Source organism: Antrostomus carolinensis, unplaced genomic scaffold (genome assembly GCF_000700745.2).
Source record: "Antrostomus carolinensis isolate BGI_N321 unplaced genomic scaffold, ASM70074v2 scaffold4231, whole genome shotgun sequence".
NCBI lineage: Eukaryota > Metazoa > Chordata > Aves > Caprimulgiformes > Caprimulgidae > Antrostomus > Antrostomus carolinensis.
The window spans coordinates 1-12,063 of NW_010291838.1; the positions used below are offsets into that span (position 1 = coordinate 1).

The 12,063-nt window shown below is 37.7% G+C and overlaps 1 protein-coding gene across 1 annotated transcript in view; it reads left to right on the top strand.

The window, feature by feature from the left end:
- Positions 1-311: 311 nt before the first annotated feature.
- The window catches only part of SLC22A15 (solute carrier family 22 member 15), a gene marked incomplete at its 5' end in the record, with an annotated part of 15,805 nt that continues 4,053 nt past the window's right edge, over positions 312-12,063 (top strand). The window contains 7 exons of the mRNA XM_010176724.1: positions 312-476; positions 1,521-1,650; positions 3,626-3,841; positions 5,171-5,311; positions 6,119-6,204; positions 8,238-8,358; positions 9,306-9,378. Coding sequence (XP_010175026.1) covers positions 312-476; positions 1,521-1,650; positions 3,626-3,841; positions 5,171-5,311; positions 6,119-6,204; positions 8,238-8,358; positions 9,306-9,378 — 932 coding nt within the window. The remainder of the gene's footprint in view (positions 477-1,520; positions 1,651-3,625; positions 3,842-5,170; positions 5,312-6,118; positions 6,205-8,237; positions 8,359-9,305; positions 9,379-12,063) is intronic.

Sequence of the window (12,063 nt, forward strand, 5' to 3'; positions counted from 1 at the left end):
TATCTATAAAGTTATATATATATATGTGGTGTGTGTTTTAAATTTATATTTATAATTAAATTTATATTATATTTATAAATATAAAAATGCAAATTATGTATCAGGATCCACTTCTTTTGTATCATCTCTTTCATGGTATTGACTTTAGGTATTTAAATTTGTGCCCAGACCTGTGGTATATAGCAGTGTGTTGTAGTTGACTGTGATTACTTGGGACAGATGCTGCTGAACATCAAGTAAAGATACTGATAAATGCTTCTGTTTTCCTTTAGGTACTCTTCTGAAATGAAACCTTTTGCCTTGTTTTCCAGGTTTTGCCCTTGACATCTTGTTTGCCATTGCAAATGGATTCTCACCCTCATATGAATTCTTTGCCATCTCTCGCTTCTTGGTAGGGATGATGAATGGTGGGATGTCACTGGTGGCCTTTGTTCTATTGAATGAGTGTGTGGGTACTGCCTACTGGGCATTAGCAGGTAAAGTTTGAGTGTCAGTATCTTTATGGTCAGAATATGAAGATTTCAGTCTCACATACCACTTGAGACACACCAAAGCTGACACCATAGCAGTCTGTCAGTTTAACTCTGCTTGGGGATATGTGTAACCTCAGTCTGAGTCCTGCTTTGTTTCATATGAACCTTAGACAAGCACAGTAGATGACTTGGGGCCATTCAGATTTCTGCATCACTCAAATTGACAAAAGTCTAGTTGAAACATCCTCTGTGGATGTTACACAACTAAATACTCGTCCAAGGATTGTGATAGCTGAGCTCTATCCATCATAATTTTGAACTCTGCTAAAGAGAGCTTAGTGTTTTTTTACTGAATATAAATTCTTTCATTCCTGGAAGTTCTCAAAAAGAAATCAGAAGTGTTTTTATGTAATGGGAAGATCAGACAACTATTGTTTATATGCTAAAAAAAAAGTGTCCCATGTGGTAACCAACCTTAGAACTTGAAACAAAAGATACAGACACCCTAACTGTCTTCAGCACTGGTTGCTAGTGTTGAAGCTATTCTTCAGATACGATGCACATAAATTGTACCACTACAGCTCTGGGGCCTGACTTACCCAGTCTGTGATGAGTGCCAAAGTAGTACTATGCTGAGACTGTTTTAAAACAAGATATCTTACAAATCATGAGCTACAAATGCATACTATGTATTCCTAAAAATACCTGTTTTCCAGTGTATTGTAGTGTTTATTTTTAAGCATAGAAAGCTGAAACATACTTATATTTGGAATTACAAGACTTAGTTGTTTATGGGGCTTTGGGTGAGGAGGATGTAGAATGGTGCTTTTTGGACTTATATTGATGTTTGCAATTAGATGTAATACTTCTGCCCTACATGGGTGAAGAGCAGAATGTTCTTTGGTCAAATAGCTGTGGTTTTGCCTGTATACCTGAGTGAATTTTTCTTAATTAAGTGCTAGTTTCTACCTGATCCCATGTGTTGAGAGTTAATAATGTTCCTGAAAGGAGTGATAATATTTTGTTTTGGTTTTAATTGTATATTAGGATCAATTGGAGGCTTGTTCTTTGCTGTGGGAATTGCCCAGTATGCCTTATTAGGCTACTTCATTCGTTCCTGGAGGACTCTGGCTGTTGTGGTTAACCTGGAAGGAACAGTTGTCTTTCTTCTCTCACTGTAAGTTATTTTTCAAACTGAGTTTCATCAAGAAACGTGTCAAAAATAATAAAAGGAAAAAAACCAACCTCAAAACCAACCAAAAAACCCAACAAACAAACCAAACAACTAATTCAAGGTGTTTTTTTAAGCTGGTATGAAATGGTGTAACTAAAGTATTTCTCTCAACCTTTACCACCCCATGTTCTGCTTTTTTTAATATTGGAAAATGTAAGTGTACATGGCTTTAAACTGGAAGAGGATAGGTTTAGATTAGATATTGGGAAGAAATTCTTTACTGTGAGGGTGGTGAGACACTGGTACAAGTTGCCCAGAGAAGCTGTGGCTGCCCCCTCCCTGGAAGTGTTCAAGGCCAGGTTGGATGAGGCTTTGAGCAATCTGGTCTAGTGGAAGGTGTCCCTGCTGATGGCAGGGGGGTTGGAACTAGATGAGCTTTAAGGTCCATTCCACCCTATACCATTCTATGATTCTGTGATTGTATTGTATATGCATTGCTACTATAGATGGGAACAGTCTTCAGAGTGGTGTACAAGCACATCCTATTCTTTAACTGGTATATGGAGATCATCTAAACTGTTGTCTGGTATGTACATATTAAAAGATTCAGAAATGTTTTTGTGGTTATGTGATAACATGATGTTTCTTTATAATTGTGCTTTCACAGAATGAACAGCGTCAGAATTGCTTGCACCTACAGTGTTAAAGGTGACACACAAAAGAAGAAATAGGCAGCTTCCTTTTATTTCTTAAATGTGATTAGGAAAGAAGAGGAAGAAGGCTTCTTTATTAAGATAGCATGGGTTCTGTGTTTGTGGACTTCAGCACTGAAAGCTATATGATGCTGTGTGCTACTCTTTTCTTATACACTTCCTGACAGCAAGATCTCAGTAACTGAAACAAAGTAACTTTAGCTGCTGTTTAAACTTAAGGCACTTTTCCTTCCAACATCTCACATCTCTTTAACTTCAGTAACTAACTTTTTAGCAAAGAGCTTTTTTTAATAGAGTCCATTCAGCCTTTCAAAGGAAGCATCAGAACTCAGGGAAGAGTCTTAGAGGCTGTTCATGAGGTGAAAGGCAGAGATGACACTTCTTGATATTTCAAAACTTAAAATGGTGTTTGGGGTCTTTAGGGAAAAAATGTTAACTTTCAGATCGATTATGTACAATTTTTTGAAGTGCTCTATGCTTGGGATTTCAGTGCTGTGCTCAGAGGCCTATCTTACTGTAAGAAAGGGAGGTTTTTATTCCAAATTTCACACTGCCTCCCTCCCACATTGCTTAAAAATTACTCTGTGCAGGAAATGCTATCAGATTCTTTTTTATCATGCAGAAGAAAACTGTTCCTTTCTAAGCTACTTTTTTGCTTTTATAAAACCACAGAATCATTTTCCTTTAAAGTGAAAGGGAAAATGTCACTTCTCCTCAGAGGGAAAACCTTAAAAAGCTTCTGGCAAAGACTGAAGTTTAAATTACTTTTGGGAATCTGAAAGTAATAGAAGATGACTTTTTTTGTAGACTGTTGAAGTTACAGACCTATCAAGTGAAGAGTGCACATGGAGAGCAAGAGCATGTCTGCCTTCCTGTCTACAGGAGAGAATTTGGGGAAAAAGTTGGAAAATTAAGAACAGAAGACAACTAGTTAGTGATACAAAACCATCCTGTGGTTACTTGTAGTAATGTGGTGCTTCTTTAATTCTGAATTATCCTAAGAGAGACCTAATGATACTGTAATTTGTGGTATTGTGTGCTTGTGTATGTGTATACTCAATTTCTTGGTATCTAAATTACATGTAACTTATGTTCCCTTTCCTTTCAACTCTGTTACTTTGTTTCAGTAAGTGAATTCTGTACCTGGAGGGTTGTTTGAAAAATTCTTTGTTATACTGAAACATATTTCAGCCTTATTTCCATATACAAGTCCAGCCTCATAGAGAAAAGCTCTAAAGCTGTCGGTGTGTGTATGTGTGTTTCAGATTCATTCCAGAGTCCCCTCGCTGGCTCTATTCACAAGGCCGGCTGAATGAGGCAGAAGATGCCCTCTACCTCATCGCAAAGAGGAACCGCAAGCAGAAGTGCACTTTTTCATTAAAACTCCCGGCAGAGAGGAGCCCCAGAGAGGCTGGCAGCTTCTTGGATCTGTTCCGATACAAGATTCTCTTGGGACGCACCTTGATCATGATGTTTACCTGGTACTTGAAATACTTTGTAGGCCCAACTGTGCTATTGTTGCCTTTCTAAGTCTTAGAGAACATAATGCTTAGAATTGGCTCATCCTGTGGATTGCGCTTGGTCTCAGCCTGTATGATTAGGGACGCTGTACCTAAAAAGGATCCTTGTATTATAATAGTTCCTTAGTGCATTTCTAACATGAAGCCATTTTTACAGTTTAGTTCTGAGGTATTTTATCTTTGCATTTGTCATGCTTTTTGAGTCTCAAAATAGTTGAGAACTACTTCTTCCTTTCTGACCCTCAGAGGCTGCTGAGATTAGTCATGCTGTCATCCTCTTTGGCCCAGTGCTGTGTCAGTACTTTCAGTCACATGGATTATTCTTTGTTTTGTGTGTAAGGAGCCCATTAGCAGGTGGGTGGCCTACCTTGTCTAATGAGTGTGTTTATTTTCTTAAGAGAAAGTGCTTCCAGTGCTAGCAGTTGCTGTAGTGAGGAGCAAGAAGCCATGGTGCTACCTCTAGTCACTAGCAGAAATTTAACTCTCCAAAAGCGCCTGTTTTGTTTCAAAGAGCTCTGCTAACCCTGAGGTCTCTTGCTGCCATTTTGAAATAAACTTCATGTATGACATGGCATGTGAGTCCTCTGGCATTACTGTTCATAGTTGCTTTTGCAATGCATACATTTGGGGAAGATATATTGATTAAGAGAAAAACAAATGGCATTATCGTGTTAGCAGGCAACACAGAACTGTGTTTCTGTTGCTTTTCCGAATGCTTACTGCAGAATAGTTGATTTTTCTGTTCCTTAAATGAGAATTGCTGATTTCCAGCAGAATTAATTAGTGACCTGTTCCTTTTTTCTCTGTAAAGACAACAGCCAGTCAGAGTTACAAAAGAAAAGTAAAAAATCAGAATTGGAGAATGAATAAAACTGGACCAGGGTGCAGAAATTAAAAGAAGGTGGAAGTGTCATCTGAACCTTCGAGGAAGGATTTACACACAATTGGAAAAGTGTGGACAAAAGCATAATCTGATAAAACCATAAAGGACAAAGACATAATTTCTCAAGTCAAATAATACAATCATGATCATGTTTTAGTTTTATTCTGGTTTATGCACATTTTTCTTAAGTGTAGTCTTAAGTTTAACTGAATAATGTCAGGAATTTGGTCTGTGCAGAGACTGTTTGGTTTCTTTACCTAGAAGGCATTATACGCTTGTACAGAAACATTTTTAGACCTATCATCTGAGACACTAAATATAGTTGATAGTGTATCATGCCAGACCAGTGGTTTGATTTGGCAGGCAAAGCAGCAGCTCTGATTTTATTCTTTTTCTGTCCTTTGCAGGTTTGTGTGCAGCTTGGTTTACTATGGCCTTACCCTTAATGTGGGTGACTTAGGTGGAAGTATTTATGCCAATTTAGCCCTTTCAGGGTTGATAGAAATCCCAGCATACCCAATCTGTATTTACTTGATTAACCAAAAGTGGTAAGTATGGAATTTATTAACCCATTCAGTGTTTTGTTTTGTTAATATTTTTCTCAAAAATAGTTTTCCTGTATATTGCATCTCCTAGTTAATGCCTGTTGTGTGGGACTTCCTGCTTATTACTTCATTATATTATCCTGGGAAATGTGTTTTTATTTGAGGATGATGATATCTCTTTATGTCAAATAACAACAGTTTAACTTGTTCTCAGTAGTTCATAGTAATGAGTGGTCTAAATGTGGCTCAGAGTTGAGGCTTGTTTCCTGTCTGGGTTGAAGCTAGCTGTGCTGACTCCATGCTAACACAAGATGGCATTCTTCCCACCTCTGTCTCTAGTCCTCATTCTCACTGTTATGTCAGAGCTATTGCAACTAAACTCAATGGAAGCTATCGTGTGGTTTCATCTAATAGCTGCTGTGTGCACTATGATGTGACTGGAGCTGTTGATTCATATACTTAGCCTTTTCCTGAACCATGATATTCTAGACAATGTCTTCCAGTTTTTGTAGAATTCACCTTCCAGTCTCTTCTCTACATGTCTCCCGAGGAACTTCACAAATGTGCACAAGCAGTGGGAAGCAAAATGGAATCCTAGAAATCGTCAGCCACTGCATAACAACTTTTTGCTCTTCATTTTGTGAAGACTGCAGTAGAAGCTTGTTTAATAACAGTGTGAGGGGAAGTGTTTGTGGGAGGTGGCATTCAGAATTTTCAACTACAAATAGAGACATGTGAATTTAGAGGACTCATTGCTCTGCAAACCACAGATCTAATGCAGAATAAATCTTTGTTATCCTTACACATCAGGTTTGGTCGGAAGCGAACATTGAGTGCGTTTCTGTTTCTGGGAGGACTGGCTTGCCTTATTGTCATGTTTCTTCCTAAAAAGAAAGGTAAATATTTCCTTTTGTTCCTGGAGTATGTGAGAAGTTGTAAATATGGTATCCTACAGCCTGAGAATTAATGGTTCCCAGTAGATTAGGCTCATACCACATGTACATATCATTTTTTGAAGCCAGAGAAGCAAAAAGGATAAGCAGCAACCTTCCTAAGATCTTAAGGAAAGCTTGTCTTGGATTTGAACTATGGATTCTACCTTTTACTTCTGATCGCATCAGTTGCTCCTTTCCAGTGTTTCTGACTTAATCCAAAAAAATGATTTCTTGGAGTATCTCCATTAGCCAAATGATATGTCAATCTAAGTAGTACCCATGCAACTTGTATGTGTGTCTCTGGGTGAAAGACCAATTTCAAAAGATCCTAAGAATCTGTCTTTTCCTCACTGTGTGAGGTGTGATTGTGGTGTTAGCAATGTGACCACATAACTTATAGTTCAGGGAGCATTCTGAAAATCTTCTGAAGCGAGGAGTCTTCAAGAAATGTGAAATGAAGTGTCTTTTTTGTAAAGACACAATAATGTTAATTTCTTTTTCAGATTTTTTTAAAATGATAGAAACAAAATTGCGCAGTGAGCAATTTTTCCTTTGAAAACTAGATACATAAATTAATCTCAACTTTTAAGATCTGTGCATGTATTCCATCTGTCATAAGGAGAGAAAATGCTTCAAACATTTGAGGCATGGTTCAAAAAGATTAAACATTTATGATGAGAGTACGCATAAGTTGCTCTAGATGACAATGAATCTAACAGGTAAAGCTTTTTTTAAAAAGGGTGCAGCTCAAGTTTCCAGAAGTATTCCAGATGCTAGAGCCCAGATGTTCAGAGATATTCTGGTTAGGCTGGTACCAGTCTTCAAGTAGTTTTTGCATATCAGTCCCAATATAACATGTGAAAAGAGAGAGATTTTTCAGAGGATAGAACTGTGAGACCCCAGGAAATCAGCTGTGTGCTGAACTGCCAAAGTCAGGCAGGAGCAAAGTGCCTTAGGAAGCAAAATGGCTAACTGACCAGAAGCAAGGACCTGTCTCTGTTGAGCATGATTTGTTCAAAGCAGTAATGGCTTATGCTGTAGCCTTCCTTGGTAGGTATTTAATGCATGTTCTGCCTGATATAAGTGAGTAAGCGCTGGCCATTCTGACAAAACTGAGCTTGAGGGGATATTTGGTATGGTTCTTTACAGCATCTTTCTGTCTTTTATTTTTCTTCCAAAGTAATAGTGTTAGAAGCTGTTATCATACTATGGAATTGACACTGAATAGGGCTCTTTTTACTAAAAAAAACTTGCTCCCTTTTGAAAAATGTATCTCTTTTCTTCAACTTGCTGACAGACCTAGTTTAGTATTTTATTAGTGCTAGACTCAGAAAATGTTTGCTTGTAGTTTCAGCTTTTAATATTTTTATAGGATTTTTATCTTGCATTTCTAAAATTTGATGTTCTAGTGAAGCCTTAATGCAGGATTTTAACACTTAAAAGATGTTGCTTATTGTTACACTGAAGACAAGGAAAGGACAACTCATTTTCTCTTTTTTCTGATATTGAGTGATAGTTCCATTCTGTAGTCTCTGGGACTGTTCAGTCATTTAACACAGTCACTTTCTGTTGGATTATATTTAATAGAATGGAAACCATTTGGGGCTAGTGGCAAGTCTGCCATGAATTTAAAATCCATTTTATCACTTATTTTTTTCATAGTGTGTTACATGGAGAGTTTTCCTCTTTGTATGAATTTGATTGAATGGATAAAGGTAATATATCCATAAACACAGAATATAAAATTACTTTGGGTGATTCCTGTCATTGCTGCCTAAAAGAAGGCTCCTTGGATTCTCTTGAATTTTGAGAGTTCTCCTGAAGGTACAAACTGCCTCTGAGAAATACTGTCCTTTGACAGAAACACACTTCACTGTCATAGCAGGTTTTTTAGTAGATTCCTTCTCACTCCATACTGTTGTATGATTGAAGTGATTATGGAGTTGTATTTGAGAGCCCAAAAGCCTTACAAGGGTCATGTTTTCTATTGTCAGATACTGGAGTGTTTGCAGTGGTAAATAGTCACTCTCTGTCTTTGCTGGGGAAACTGACAATCAGTGCTGCATTTAACATTGTCTACATCTACACATCAGAACTTTATCCCACAGTGATCAGGTAACACAAATTAATGTTAAGATGATTTTTCTTCACCTTTTACTTCTCTGTTACTTTATTAACTGTACCTTTTCATTTGAGTTTTTCAGTTACATAAAATTATTATCTGTAGTTTTATATGCTAAACTTCTTCCTTTATCCTCGTCTCTTGCTCTTCCCTCAGATTCGCAGTGTTCTCTTCAAACTAACTATTCTTTTTCTAACAGTAAAATAGTCCTTTGGCTTCTTGGTATGCTTACAGCACCTTTTCCACTGAGGATAGCAATAGTATTGCTGATTATTTCTTTATTGAGGGGTATCTAACTCTGTTTCAGTGCTTTATAAACCAGATGACTATTAAACATTCATACTTGCTTAACCAGCAACACTGGAGATGACTGGTCAATAAGCTTTGTAAAAGTAACTGGATGCTTTATAGGCCATATGTAAACAATAGTAAGGTTTCTCTCATTTAAGGCAGAAGTACCCTCATGCTTGTGCTGACAAAGTAGACAAAAATATCTATCATATGGGTGCAATTTTTAATATCTATTTTAACCATGTATTATTATTGATGATTAGACACCAGGGAAACTATACTGTGGTGTTTTTCGTGAGTAGGCAAATCTGCTGATAAATAGGATTTGGATAAAGGAATTTAGACTTTCTTTTTTTCAGGAAGAGACAAGATGCATTGACTGAAATTGTACTTTCTTTTGTCTCTTTGTATGTGTATATATGTTAGAATTCTGAATGTGCAGGGGACTTTTGCTTCTCTAAGCACAAATCATGTGTTTTAATTCCTGTCTTGGCATGCTTTGTTACATTTGACTTTTCTTTGCCAGTTAATGTGGTCAGAGTTGTGACTGTGGGTTTTGTTTTTGTTTTTTTTCTCAGTGGCACTTTTCAAAAGTCATAATTTCTCCTATGCAAATGTCACTGATTAACAATTTTTGTTTTCTTCTTAGGAATGTTGGAATGGGTGCCTGCTCCATGTTTTCCCGTGTTGGTGGAATCATTGCTCCTTTCGTCCCTTCATTGGTTTGTCTGAACTTCTCACTGTTATGTATATTTTTGTTTAGTGGGTTGCATGTACCAGGGACTTAGAGGTGGGAATATTTTGGATAAATTATATATGTAAAATAAGATATGTAAATTGGATGTCTTAACAGTATTGTGGAAGGACAAATGCATTGTGTTATAGTCTGTGTAATTCAAGAAAAACTCAACATCACTTAGTTCAGAGGATGTTTTAGCCCTGTAAGAATTTTGAGACTTAGCTAGTGGACTTTAGCAATATAGTAGCTTCAAAATACCAAGATGATGATACGCAATTTTAAACCCTAAGCAAGCAATGGCAAAAACCCCACATAGTTAAACAAACTACTGCATCAAGATAAAGCATAACTCATATTTCCGAGAAGAATTAGTATGACCATCAGTGCACTTCATTGAATATCCATGGATTATAATTATCAGCAAAGCGGTTTATCTTTCAATTAATTAAGATGATGTGGAAACCTGAGATACTGGCAAAGCTTTTGAGCACAAACTTCAGTGGTCTGTCAAGGCAAAGAAAAATTCTGAAGAACAAAACATGGGAATGATACTGTTTTCTTCTATGTTCGTAGTCTGATGTGTATGCAGGTGAAATAGTGTGCCAGTTTCTTTCACACAAACTGCTTGCTGAGGTCAAGTGACAATTTGTTTAATGTGACAGCTTTGATGTTAAATAATTTCCCTCTCTGCCATTTGTCATCTTGTTAGGCAGAGGGCTAGCAAAAGGGTGGATGAGCACAGTGAGCCTTTTAATCTGCAGAATGAGACATGGGGTAGGTGAGACTGCAAGCACCTCAGGGGTACAACAGGCAAAGCTAATTGCAGGTGTCTCAGGTAGATTTAGTAGGCAACTCTTATGTAGCAGTTGAGACATCCACTATGTTGTGTCTAGCAGAGATCTGGCACTGCAGGAGACACAAATCTTGGATCATGATGTTTGAAGGGATCCCATGAAAGTGAAAATAGATCTGTTTAAATAACTAATGAGTGTTGTTTTGAGGAAAGAATTAAGTATTTTTGTGTTTTGGAATTTCTTCAACTATTTTAATGCTTTTTCAGTAACTTTTGTCTTGGGACCTTATAAAAATGTTAATTGCTGAGATAAGAGATGAAATGCTGCTCTTATATTTTATCACAGCTTGTTATTTTCTCAATTTAGAATTGTTCTTTACAAAGTGAGTTTTTGAAACACAAACAGCTAAACTCTTGCCTTTTTTTAATTAGCCTACTTTACTAATTGTCCAAAAGTGAACGTACGCATTTTGGATTTGTATTGGAGATGACTTATATTTTTGCACACACCTTTCCCCAGTGTAGTTTTGCTTGTAACAGAGGACGAGTATAAATATTGCTTAGGCTGTCAAGGATGATAATAGGAAGGCTAAAGCTCAGCTGGAGCTAAAACTTAGCAAGGAGCATAAATAGGGATTCCATCAGCTAAAGGAAATTCAGACAAAATGTTTAGCCCATTGTTGAATGGGATGGATGTTCTACAGGTGAATGAGGTGGAAAAAACTGAAATACTTAACACTTCTGCTTTAGTCTTCATAGGCAAAACCTGACCCCAAGCCTCTGCATATCAGCACAGCTGAGGAAGCAGAGGGACAGGAAACAGTGGAGAAGCTATAGGTTCAAGAACACTTAAAGCTGAAAGCTATCCATTCCAGGGGATAAGATTCACTAAGAGGTCGTAAATGAGCTTGCTGTGATAGTGAGGCAAGTGTCTGTCTGTGATAAACCATTGTTGTAGAGAAAGGTCACTGATAACTGTGGGGGGGGAAAGCTAATGCTGCATGCACCTTTAAGATCAGAAAGTGGATCTGGGGAGTTACAGGCTGAGCAGCTCAGACTCAGTAACTGGGAAGATCATGGGACATGACCTCTCAGAGTCTGTTTCTGAGCATGTGAAGGCCAAGAAGGTAATCAGGATAAGTGAACATGGATTTACTAAGGGCAATTCATTCTCAGACAGTTTGATTTGATAGTCAGCCATTTCATGACAGAAGGTAGTGTGGATGAGGAAAAGGAGGAGAGCAGGAAAGGCTTTTGTAAGTCTCTTGACACTGTTCTGTAGCATTTTTTTTGGAAGCTGAGGAATTGTGTCCTGTGTGAAAATATTAAATTTGAATGTTGCATGGACCACCAGGTTCAAAGGGATAGTGACAAGCTCAGTATCTGGTGACTGGTGACAAGTGGAAGATAAGACAGAATATATCCTCCTCATATTTTTAGAGGATGTAAAATAAGGAGGAGTGACTGATACAAATAGTAGATCTTGAGTCCAGTGGCACCTTTTGGGCCAACAGAAATCTGATGAAAGCCAACAAGAATAAAATCCTATTTTTGGTGTGGACTAATTATATGGTTAGTACGGACTGGGAAACAACTGTCTGAGTAGCAGTCTTGCTCAAAGAGATCTGGGGACAGCCATGGATAACAAGTTAAGTGGGAGCTAGCAGCATCCTCTCATCACAAACAGGCAATCCTCACATCAGGCCAAATTCAGTATTTGGCCCACAGATTAAGTTCCTTCCCAGTTCTAGACGGATGTTAAAAAAAAATCTGGGGAGGGTCCAGTGGAGAATAACCAAGATGGTCAGGGGCCTGAAGCATATAGCTTCAGGTGAAAGCCTGAGGGAGTATTGCACCTTTGACCTTCCCAGTCAT